This window comes from Taudactylus pleione, unplaced genomic scaffold (assembly GCF_031769625.1).
Source record: "Taudactylus pleione unplaced genomic scaffold, aTauple2 ptg000473l, whole genome shotgun sequence".
Taxonomy (NCBI): Eukaryota; Metazoa; Chordata; class Amphibia; order Anura; family Myobatrachidae; genus Taudactylus; species Taudactylus pleione.
The window spans coordinates 10,691,850-10,704,118 of record NW_028284875.1 but is presented as its reverse complement, the minus strand read 5'-3'; the positions used below and the strand labels follow the sequence as shown (position 1 = coordinate 10,704,118).

The 12,269-nt window shown below is 38.0% G+C and overlaps 1 protein-coding gene across 1 annotated transcript in view; it reads left to right on the top strand.

Moving 5' to 3' along the window:
• The first annotated feature begins 239 nt into the window (after window positions 1–239).
• SMOC2 (SPARC related modular calcium binding 2) overlaps window positions 240–12,269 on the top strand; it is a 424,404-nt gene continuing 412,374 nt past the window's right edge. The window contains exon 1 of the mRNA XM_088448976.1: window positions 240–808. Coding sequence (XP_088305102.1) covers window positions 722–808 — 87 coding nt within the window. The 5' untranslated portion in view covers window positions 240–721. The remainder of the gene's footprint in view (window positions 809–12,269) is intronic.

The following is a 12,269-nucleotide window of genomic DNA, read 5'->3' as shown; positions in this document are numbered from 1 at the left end:
CCATCCTTATTATCACATTACAGTCTACACTTAAAAAAGTGCATCCATTGAAATAAACTTTTCCTGCCTACTGCAGGACTTTAGAATTGTTTTGTAATTAAGAGTGTCAGGGGGTTAATCAATCAACCTAGAGCAACAGGTCTTGGAGCAGACTGTGGAGGCAGGACTCAGTGGTAGGGAGAAAAGAGGGGTTTTACCATCATCATCTGGTCATTTGTGACTTGCAGCTACACCTTCCCTGAGAAGGAAAGACACATTTAGCCTGTTGCCTGCAGCCATATAGGCGTTAGGCAGCTTTTCTCTTCATTCTACTTGGCAAGAAGCAATCATCAGATGACAGATCTCCTAAAGGAAGGGGGGAAAATCAACAACGTTAAAAAAGACAAGAGATAGCCAGAATCAGATAAGAGAGCAGCCAGAATAGAGGGAGGGAGGCAGAGGAAGGGTGAGATCTGTTAGTCCCAGGCTATAGCGCATCTGTCAGATGAAGAATAAGAGCAATAAGGGTGTATTAGCAGAGTAAGCTGACACTGTGCTGTATATGAGGGTACTGAGCAGGCTCCTCTGAAAGTGACAGCAGGAAAGAGACTTGCATACACCGGGCATAGGCAGCAGCCCGCACACGGACCCAGCGGAGGAGCACAGAACCTGGCCACAAGCAAGTCCTGTCTGTGATCCATAAGGAAGTTTCTGGCGTTCCAGCTGTGGATGTGCTATCAGGATGCTGCCTGGTAACTTTCTCCTGCTGCTGCTGCTGATCCTCTTCCTGGGACCGGTCACCCGTACACAGAAGTACTCAGCCCTGACGGTAATATCACTCTGCATTCCTCTTTGCACTGTTACTTTTAGTCTACTTTAGTTTGTTTAGTGGCAGCATTAATAATATCACATGGCAGAGGGGCTCTGCAGTGAGGTCTGCCCTCCCCCACATCTTTTGTGAGGCTGATCTATTCTGTACTGCTCAGGTTTCACTATAGATTCTGCCATTCCCATTGCATTACTTACAGGAACACTTGTACTACAAGGGTCGTACAATAATTTACAGTATTTGCTTCGACACAAATATTGTCTTAAATGAGAGATAACAGCAGATTGTGCAAATGATATCCCGGGTGTGTGATGGATGGATACTGTATGTGCAGTGATAGATAGTAGGATGTGCCTACATACATTACACCCATATTTACTTAGGTGCTGTGCTATAAATTCTGTCACACGTACCATTGTGTCTTTCAGCTAAATAATTACTTACAGTAACTGCCAACTTAAAGTTGCACAATTCTGTGCCCATTGTTCTTGTGCTTGGCAATTGAGTTCTTATTTTGCAAAGAAAAGCAGAGTAGTCTCTTACGGAAGAGGTGGCTGGTGGCACTTTCATTGAGGGATCAAACTTATATGCATGCTAAGCTAGGACCTCACATTCCACTAACGGGCAACATAACAGACTCCAATCTCTTCAGAATGGGGACTGTTACTTTCTCCTGGGGTAATCTAACCACAGACTGATGGTTGATGTCTCCGTTTTTAAAGCCTTTTTTTATTTAAAAACCAAGCGATAACATGATGAGCAATATTTGATTGTCACACATCCTAATTTGCTATACAGTGGGTAGTTTAAAGTAGAAAGGGTGTCCAGTATGTCTAGTACATATTGAACTTTATGCACTTATGAGTTTGGACCACATATATATTTTAATTAACATATTTGTCTTCCTGTATTGTGTACTTGTCAGAGTTATGATTTGTACAAAGCGGAGCTACTGTATGTGAATATTGAATAGTAACATCAATACATTTTTTTATTTGTCTTTTTTCTTTGAAATTATTAATCATATGATCAGTCTGTTTAAGAGTAGTTTGTGTATGTACTGAAATATATAGTAAATAGCATTGTTAGTCATTTCAAATGGATTTCATAATATTGCATAAATATGAATTATTTATATTTGTCTTGTAGAATTAGGTAGATATTATAGCAACACAGTTTTGGTACTCCTTGGCCCCATAGCCACTAATGTTTAAAGATCATGTCCTTCCATCATATGTCATAAGTTTTTATTATTATTATTATTATTATTATTATTACCAGTTATTTATATAGCGCAAACATATTCCGCAGCACTTGCCCCAGTGGAGCTTACAATCTATATTCCCTACCACATGCTCACATACACACACACTAGGGTTAATTTTTGTTGGGACCCAATTAACCTACCAGTATATTTTTGGAGTATGGGAGGAAACCGGAGCACCCAGAGGAAACCCACGCAAGCACAGGGAGAATATACAAACTCCACACAGTTAGGGCCGTAGTGAGAATCAAACCCACAACCTCATTGCTCATTTCTGTCTCTTTTTTTTATCACAGTCACACTACTTTTTATTTATATACAGATTAAGCACTGGAATAACATAATGTGCACAATAATTATTCAATAATATGATGTAAGTAGCAAAAATGTGCTGTAACCCACAGTAACCAATTAGATGGTTCCTTTCATTTTATCAACTGCTACTGTAGTTTGGAATGATGCTGTAATCTAATTGTTTACTATTACTATAGGTAGAAAAACATTTGTGCAAACTGAATTATGTTATTAAATAATGTAAATTTAGTAAAATTTGGGAGCAAAATTTGATTTGAGGATATGACGCTATTTCGAATTTCCTTTTACTTTATGTTCTACCTTTTCTTTTTCTTTTTTTGTGGGTATAGCTTATAAAACAACTCTTTACAACTGGGAAATTCATCAAACCATGTATTATACATGGCAAGAGAGAGAGAGAGAAAGTGACATATATCACTTTTAAAATGCAATGACATATATCTTTCATCATTTGCTTCTCTTTTGTGTTTTACATTATTTCATAACAAAAAATGTGAAATTTGGAGTGATCAGCGGAGGCTGTGCCCTGTTAAGCGTTCTGGCGTTGTAGCATGCAATGTGGGATTTCAGTCTTTTCCTTTGTAAGCGTTAAATTCAGCACAGATTTAATAAGCATGGAAAGAACATCCTAAGTGGTCATTATATTTAAAAATGGCAAAGCACAATATGGTGGTGGTTTAGTCAATGCATTTGTATTCTAGTGTGGGTCATATATATATTTCACCAGTCAACAACTGAGGTTTACAGCTAATAACTTATACTTTCTTTTGTTTCTGTATAGCAGTATTTGCATAACCCTAATTGATACAATATGTATGCGTACAAACATTGAAATGTAGTTTGTACATTGGAAAATAAGTTACTGTTATGTGTGTGCTGCATCAGTGGTTGGCATACTGTACTTGTGTTGTAATCTATTTATGCCACTGGAAATTGTTAACTGCAAAGTTTAAAAAAAATACAGACTTGTGATTCATCCAGAAAAGAAACAGTTTTATTATGTATTTGGCACCCAGAATCTATTACATTGACCGAGCAGATGATGTTACCAAGTGTCCTTTTATCTGTTTTACCAAGATGGGAATACTAGTCTTGCAGTTTCTAGTTCTCAGCCAATAGAGCGTTAGAGTTATAGTTTACCATCAGCTGCAGAGTACGTTTTCTAGGCCTAAATGACAGGATTGCATTTAATTTCCTATTGTGAAGTAAAAGATCACACACCTTGAAATTACTCTCATCTTTATAGCAAAATTCTGATCATCCAAACAGTAAATTTTCTCTTTTAAAGTTGTGAGGAAAGGTAGAGAAGTCTCTTTGTTCATACCTGAAATTCTTCTGAAGGGGCGTGGTGTTCCTGTTTTGTTTCATAGGCAGCTATCTCTGTGTGGGATGTGTGGTTCTAATTGCAAACTCTGTTCTTGTGGAAATATTTAAACCACTACATTTATCAGTTTACCACAAATACCTCACAATTGCTTTCAGCCACATTACATTGACCTCAAAGGAAAAGTCAGTATGCTTGTCTTAACTGTTATAATGCTGCACAAATTTTACTTTCCATGTTGCAGATGCATTTTATATGCTGTGTTCCAAAATAATCTAAACTGTTTTATTCAATGTGTGATGACTAGGGTCTGAGTCAGTACCTATTCCCTTGTTCTCATATCTGCATGTGACAACCCTGTAGCAATAGGATAATCGGAATGTTTACAGCAACAAAATGTGAATATTCTGAGGGAGACAGGAACTTGTCTACTTCTGGAATTATACCAGATTATATAAGTGATGGTGGGATTAAATATGACAAGGGCAGTGTCATGATGTGAAGGGGGAATGGAGCTAAAATGAAGACCACTTACTGAGAGTTAGATATGAGAAGGAGCAATGTTCTCCAACAGCACAGAGCAGTGATATTTCAATATTGAGTGAGACCTGTAGGCATTGGCAGAACTAGCGGGGCCTGGAAATGCCAATTCACGGCAATATCACAGGGCTATACTAAAAATCCCTTGCATGGACAGAGCTTGCGATAAAGCTCTGTCCCTGCGAATCCCCTCCGCAGCTTTATCATGGTATTATTCATGAAAAATACAGTGACAGGTGCCCGCACATGCGCCCACTGGCTGCCGCTAAGCCCCGAACCCTGCAATCACGACCCCTCACCCCCTGCGGCCCCCCCTTGATTACACTTACCTCCATTAATGTCCTCTGTGGCTCCAGTCAGCTGATCTCCCATCCTGCACTGTGACCCGGTCAGCTGTTGACTGGGTCCCAGTGCAGGATGGGAGACCAGCTGACTGGAGGGAGACCATCACAGAGCCCTGATCTCTGGTCCAATGACTCAGGTAAGTTATTTTTATTTTTACTATTTTTTTTTTTGGCAATGATCAGCGTGTGGTCTGTTTAGACCACACAACTGATTACTGGGGCCGTCTCTGGGCTCTGCTCTGCCTGTTAGAGCAGAGCAGGAGTCCGGTAACCGGGGGAGACCCTGGATAATGCCACAAATTCTACTCCAATTGTCCTTTAGAAAATTTTGGTGAAACTAAAATAATGTGAAAAGGGTGTGAAAAATAATGATAGTAAATAGAGCCCTATGAGTCTCTGGGCTCTATTTATTATCATTTTTTTACTAAAATAAAGTGAAAAAGGGTGTTTTCACACTTTTTTCACATTTTTTTAGTTTCACCTAAATTTACTAAAGGACAATTGGAGTAAAATTCGTAAAATTCTACTCCAAGCCCTCATTATCACATATTTTTAGTAATCAGATCACATTTCCCATAATTGTAATGGGAAATGTGATCTGTCTGCAAGTTACTAAAAATATATTGTGAAAAAATACCAGGGGAAGCCCCGTGATAATAACGCCAGGGTCTCCCCCGGTTACCGGACTCCTGCTCCGCTCTAACAGGCAGAGCAGAGCCCGGAGCTAGCCCCAGTGATCAGTTGTGTGGTCTAAACAGACCACACGCTACTCACTGCCAAAAAAAATAAATTGTAAAAAAATAATAACTTATGGTGATGTCCTCCCTCCGGTCAGCTGGTCTCCCATTCTGCAGTGAAACCCGGTCATCAGCAGACCAGGTCACAGTGCAGTATAGGAGATCTGCTGACCGGAGCCACCGAGGACATCACCGGAGGTATGTGTAATTAAGGGGGGAGGGGGAGGCGCGGGGGTGTGTGTGTGTGGGGGGTCACAATCATGGGGGGGCTTAGCGGTGGCCGGTGGGCGCATGTGTGGGCACTTGTCATGGTATTTTTTTCAAAAAATACCACGATAAGGCTGCGAAGAGGATTCACAAGGACAGAGCTTTATCGCAAGCTCTGTCCCTGCAAGGGATTTTTAGTAAATCCCTGTGATATTGCCTGAATTCGCAATGCGAATTCAGCCGGTATTATCACACTACAATCTGCATTTAAATGCATTGTAGTAAATAGAACCCTGTGTCCATGTGCTCTGCCTAGCACACATCACAGGTAACACTTTGTGTTCGCTTTTGAGAGACACAGATCAACTCTCTGTATTCAGATGCTCACCAGTGAGATGAGTGAGAGGGAAAAACTCAAAACTTTTCTACATGTATGGAGCATTTGCCATTAATATCAATTCACATTTGTGGATGTAGCGCTGACACTGGAATTGAAATGAATGTGCCATTGAAATCAATGGACAAGTTCAATTAGTACAAAAAATCTATAAATTGGAAAATCAGGCAAATTTCATGAGCATTATGTCCCCTTTCCTAGTGAACGCTCACACCAGGGTGATCGATGCAGGGCTGGTTCCTACAAGGAGGCTGGGGTATAAAAGGGTAACTAAAAGTATTTTGACCCTTGAATTTTCCCATTTTAATAAGTTGCTCCCCTTCACTAAGACTCAATCCATTATACCAGAATAATAAATATGAATAAAACACCTTTTAAACCCTTATAAGACATTTTATAAAATATAAAACAAAATGTTAATTTCTGCTTTCTTTGTTCCTAATCTGTCTAACAGCAAATATTGTTCTCTTCTTTCTTCTTCTTGACTTTCCATAGTCTAATAAAAAGAAGAAATATTCTCCTTTGCCACAGACCAATCAAAACAGTTTTCCACCTTTGATATGGGATTGGCTATTGTTGAGAGGAGATTCAATTTTCTGCTTTTATTCTACATCAATAGACAATTTAATATCTGCGAAGAAGGAAAAAATTACTGCTGCAGAGCTCCATTAATTTAACTGGGGCTTCTAAGTGTAGGTCACATGTATACTGTGCCTTATTGAATATTCCACTGAAATGAATGGGAAAGCTCCATTAATAAATAAATACATTTATATCTGATAAATAAATATATTTACATGTAAACCAGTTCCAGCAGCAGAGAGCTAGGATTATTTTCACAATAACAGGTGACCCATGAGTGTGGTGCTCTTTTTGACTTAATGAAAATCAGCATGATGCATATAAGGGAACTCCAAGCCCGCACCAACAGCACTAGTGCGTTTCTTATACCTACTGTGCCGTGGTGCCAGGGGTGACATTACATATCTCTGGAGTGGCAAATTAGTGATTGCAGTATAATAGACAAATGTCCCTAAGTCCCTGCCCATTATACCAAAATAGTTTTAATATAAATATTTATTCTTGAGTTTGAGCAATGAATCCACAAATTTTTTAATCAATTTATGGCAATTTGATTAAGAGCTCTTAAGTTGATCACCCCTATAAACCTGATTTATCTGTCTCAAAATAAATTTATTTTACAAGAATTAATATCCTTTAGTAAATAAGATGCCATTTAAAAAAAAATACATTTCCCACTGAACAGTCTACAGTTTTCTAATCTCCTTGCTCATCAAATTTCACTGAAACACCCCTCTAAATTTAGCCAATCTGACCTTAGTGAAATGAATGCAAGTTTCATTCATGTACAATTACACCCCACCTATTACTCTCTGTTATGCAAATCCCTAAATTAGTTTCCTATTTACTAATAAGTCTATCTCAAAACCCTGACTCACACATTTAAATCCCTAAATCATGCTCTGCCAAGTTACAGATCAACCTTAATCTACTAAGATCCCACTTGACAGTCCCTTCTCTTCTACCATATTGCTCTAACTCTCATCACCTTTTCTGATTGTATATACTGTACAAGACATCCCTTGCTATGCACCTTATTTCTGGAATGCTGCTCCTCATCCCATTACACTTTCCCTCTAGCCTTCAGGGCTTAGAACACTCCATGATTACTCAACCTAACAAAAAAGACACATAGTAAATCACCCTAGAAACATCCCTCTGCTAATACTAATGCAACCATGGCTATGAATGAATATATACCTGTACATGATGGTGTCTGTCTGTTGCACCTAAAATAACATAATAGTCTTAATAGATTCTACTTAACATTTATCTAGAACCTTCTAGAAGATAATAGCTAGAATCTGATTGGTTGCTATGGGCAACATCTCCATTTCTAAAAACCTTGCATTTTAGTAAATATATCCCCTTGTTCCAGCAGATGATCTATTTTTTATTGACACATATGCTGCACTATTAAGTATTAACTATTAACAGCATTGCTTTTTTTCTCATACAGCTCAAATGTAACTAATGAAATCCAAAGAATTCATGAATTTAGCTAACCAAACTATATTATCTAAGAGTGATTGAGTTCATTTACCATATAGTAAAGATATAGAGGCATTAACTCTTTTTGTCATTGCATAAACAACTTTGTTGCTTATGTCTTATACTGGGTACACACTGTACGATAAACAGCCGAAACTTAAAAGTATTGTTCATCGTACAGCCGACGAATGATATATTGTTCAGTAGATCGGCTTGTGCGTACACATAATATATCTGTGAACCATGTTGTGGCTACTGACCAACTGGCCAGATATGCTGGCCACAGGCATCGCCGACACTGATATCACAACTGAGCAGGTAAATTTAAAAACCTGCCCATTTGTGATGTTTGGCCAGACATTTGAAGATGCCGAATGGTAAGGGTATATGCATACCAAATTGGTTGCTCGATGGCTGGCCGTTGGGTCGGCCAAGTGTGTATCTCACATTAGGCACAAACAAACTAGATTGAAAGCCTTAATGACAAAGAAAAATGTATATGCAAATTTATATTTTTATGTTCTGCAGAATAGGGCTATTCTAAATTAAAAAACAACATTATTTTTAAATGTTTTATTTGCACTAGTAGTTAAGTAAGATCTTAGCTTGGAAACTCCATCATGTATGGCCTATATACATACTTTAGTCTTTGCCACTTGATACGATCATATGGAATTTCTCAATTTGCTTTAGGTCATTTTGCCAATGCAAATATAAATAGACATAGAACACTTGTAGCATGTGGTGGAGCTTCTTAGAACTACATTAGCAAATCACCTGCAGCTAAGAAAAGGATACACATCATTTCCTAAATAGTTGTTGTAGTTAATTACCAGATTGCCTAAAATAATCTCCTTTGTTATCAGTTCTCACATTCCTACATGTAACATTGTAATAATTAGATCTGTTTGTTTTATGGCAAAGCACAGTTTTGCTTTAACACGTCATAATAATTAAACATGACACTTGTGATTGGGTTGCTTTTCAGAGATGATTTATGCTGCTAAAATGTATATTCCAATTCTGGACTATGATGGCAATTTAAATAACTCATCTATACCAAGGAACAGCTACGAAAATGCAAGAGCAATAACTGTTGTGAAAACAATAAATCCAAATAAGCTTTCTCAAACATTTTTGATGTGAAATACTGCCATCATAGAGACAGACAAAGGGGTCTGTTCAGTAACAGTGACGGTGTTGCCCAGAATATTATCGGGCAACATCGTCACCATTTTTTATCAATTGTTAAATTTTATGTAAGCTATTCAGCATTTTTTAGTGCGGGGACAGCGGTTGCGTTAACACGCTGTCCCTGCAATGTTACAGAAGGCATTGTTATTGGGACTCTGAAAACAAAACCTTCTGATTCTTCTTCTGAGCATGCTCAGTCATGCGCTTGCTAATAGTCTCCGTCCCCGCTTTGCATTGAACGCCGAGGGTAAGTTTCTCTAGAGCCTGTCAAAACTGTCAAAATTTATTGAAATGTGTACACAGGCTTTATATTAGTCTGTATATATTTATATTTGCGCTATTTATATTTAATATATATATATATATATATATAAATATATATATATATATATATATAAAATATAAAAGCGCATACATTTAAATGTATACAGACTAATATAAAGCCTGTGTACACATTTCAATCAATTTAGGCAGTTTTGACAGGCTCTAGAGAAACTTACCAGTCAGCGGAAACAGCAAAGCAGGGACGGTGACTGGCCGAAGTTACAAGATCCTGCAGGGACTTATGGGCAAATTTCTCTCTGTCCCTGCAGTTTTCAGGAAGTATGAACGCCATTCTAATATGGCGTTAAATAAAGTAAATATTCTGAGATGGCGTATATGCAATAAATATTCTGAGATGGTGTTACATAAATAATTATTCTGAGATGGCATTATATTAAATAAATATTCTGAGATGGCGTTATATAAAGTACGTATTCTGAGATGGCGTAATATAAAGTAATTATTCTGAAATGACGATATATAAAATAATTATTCTGAGATGGCATTATATAAAATAAATATTTTGAGATGGCGGTGTATAAAGTAATTATTCTGAGATGGCGTTATATAAAATAAATATTTTGAGATGGCGTTATATAAAGTAATTATTTTGAAATGCCATTATATAAAATAAATATTCTCAGATGATGTTATTATAAAGTAAATATTCTGAGATGTCGTTATATAAAATATTCTGAGATAGCATTATATAAAGTAAATATTTTTACAGTAATTTAATGCTTTTTGCTTTGCTGAATAACAAAAAAAGCGTTAAAGCACTGTAGAGATCAATGGTTGATCCCTACAGTGAGGTACTCTGTGGGATGGGAATTAATGGAGAAGATAATTGCATTATCTTCTCCATTAACCCATTGCTGAATAGTGGATTTACTTAAAAAATGCGGAGATAATAGTTTCCGCATTTATTATATAAAAAAATCATTGCTGAATAGACCATAGAGTCATCTTTATTACAGCATTTACAGTAACTAACTAGGCTCAATGATTAGCACCACTTAGATAAATCATTATCACACGTTTATCATGACATTCTGTGACAGTATTGAACCACATAAAGTACAGTGAGCTTTATGCTATCTGAAGTTGATGATGTGTCTGCGGGCATGTTTCTTGATCGAGGGACCCAAAGGAATAACTGCAATAATATAATTCAAATGTTTGTTATGTACACACTCTGGGAATGTAACTTTTCACCATTGTTGTGACCACCGAGTTTGTAACTCACCTTCCACTCAAGATACAGAAATGAATGGAATCAACATTTTAAGTCTGCACCCTACCTGTTACTGGCACCATTGGTGGGTATGGGGTAGGGTGGGGGTTATTTTCTGTACACTGCAGGACACCACAAAGAAATGAAAATATACATAACATTTAGCACTCTGCATTTCAGCAGTTAGAGGGACTTCTATATTGTTAGACAACCATCAAATGGATAAGGAAATAAACAACAAACTTGTGAATTTAAGGATATTACTTGCATTTCTGTCTCCTTTCCCCTTCTTTTCTCTGTCTCTCTTTCTTCCCTTCCACCTCTTTCTCCCTCTCTCTTTCCTTGTCTCTCTCCCCATCTCTCTCTTGCTCTCTCCCAATCTCCTCTTTTTCCCCCTTTTTTTTTTTACTCTCCTCCTCCTTATTATCTCAACCTCTTTTATCTTTCCCCTTAGTTTTTTCTTTCTCCTTTTTTCTCTCCCCCTTTTCTCACCCTCTCTCTCTCTCTCTTTCTCTCTCTCTCTCTCTCTCTCTCTCTCTCTCGTGAAAGTGCTTTCTCATCTAGTACAGTATCTCTCGTAGAAGCTGTGAAATGCCCTTTATCATCCATCACCTGTGATTAAAGGGCTTTTCACAGCATTGCGCTAGTCAAGAGCTGTGTTACTAATGAGGTTTCCCGAGTTGCAGATAATTTCACTTACCCATAATAATAAGTATGGGCAAAGTGATCCATCCGCAATTCATTGAGCAGGGAAGAGTCATTCCTTCCTGATTCCTGCCGGTCCTCAGTATGTTTCTCTGTCCCCTCCCTCCTAATCCCTGCTGCAGGAGGCTTAAAAGTACACTAAATGCTCATGGTCAGGGTTCACTTGTACCCAGCAAAGTTGCTTAATTGCACTTCAGTTTACCCTCATGCTAGAGGGACAGTGATTATTATTGTGTTTTGCTGACCTCAGGCTTTCTCTGTTTTTAGTTTATAGTCCCTTTCTTCTCTTATCTGGCTGGTTTTGTTGTGTTCTGTTGTGCACGGTGGCCATAGGCACATACAGTACTTGCACATGCGTGGTTGTGTTTCTTTGGTGAAATGGATATCCAGCAGTGCTGGGCAAATGGCCCAGGGTGGGTTAATGTGAATGTTGCTGATTTTTCTTATTATTAGTGGCAGTACCTCAAAGTGATTGTGATTAACTCCAGATATTCTTGTAGGATTTATTTGCATAAAAATTACATTCAAGCACCCTAAACTAGATGGATGGAATTTTTTAGCCTTAGTTCTAAAATATAAGTTTGATGCAAAGACAACACAGTGCATCACCGAAAGAACAATGGGATGTAGTTAACAGACCGGCGGACTGAATGTTGCTGGTCTAAATTCCGATGGTGCAAGCCTGACACAGGACTTAAGATAGGCTTCAAAATACCAATGCCTAACTTAATGCAGACACTGGAATCCAGATAAACGCCATCCCGAACAAGGTAAGCACGTGGGAGGGTGGTGGGGGGTGTTAG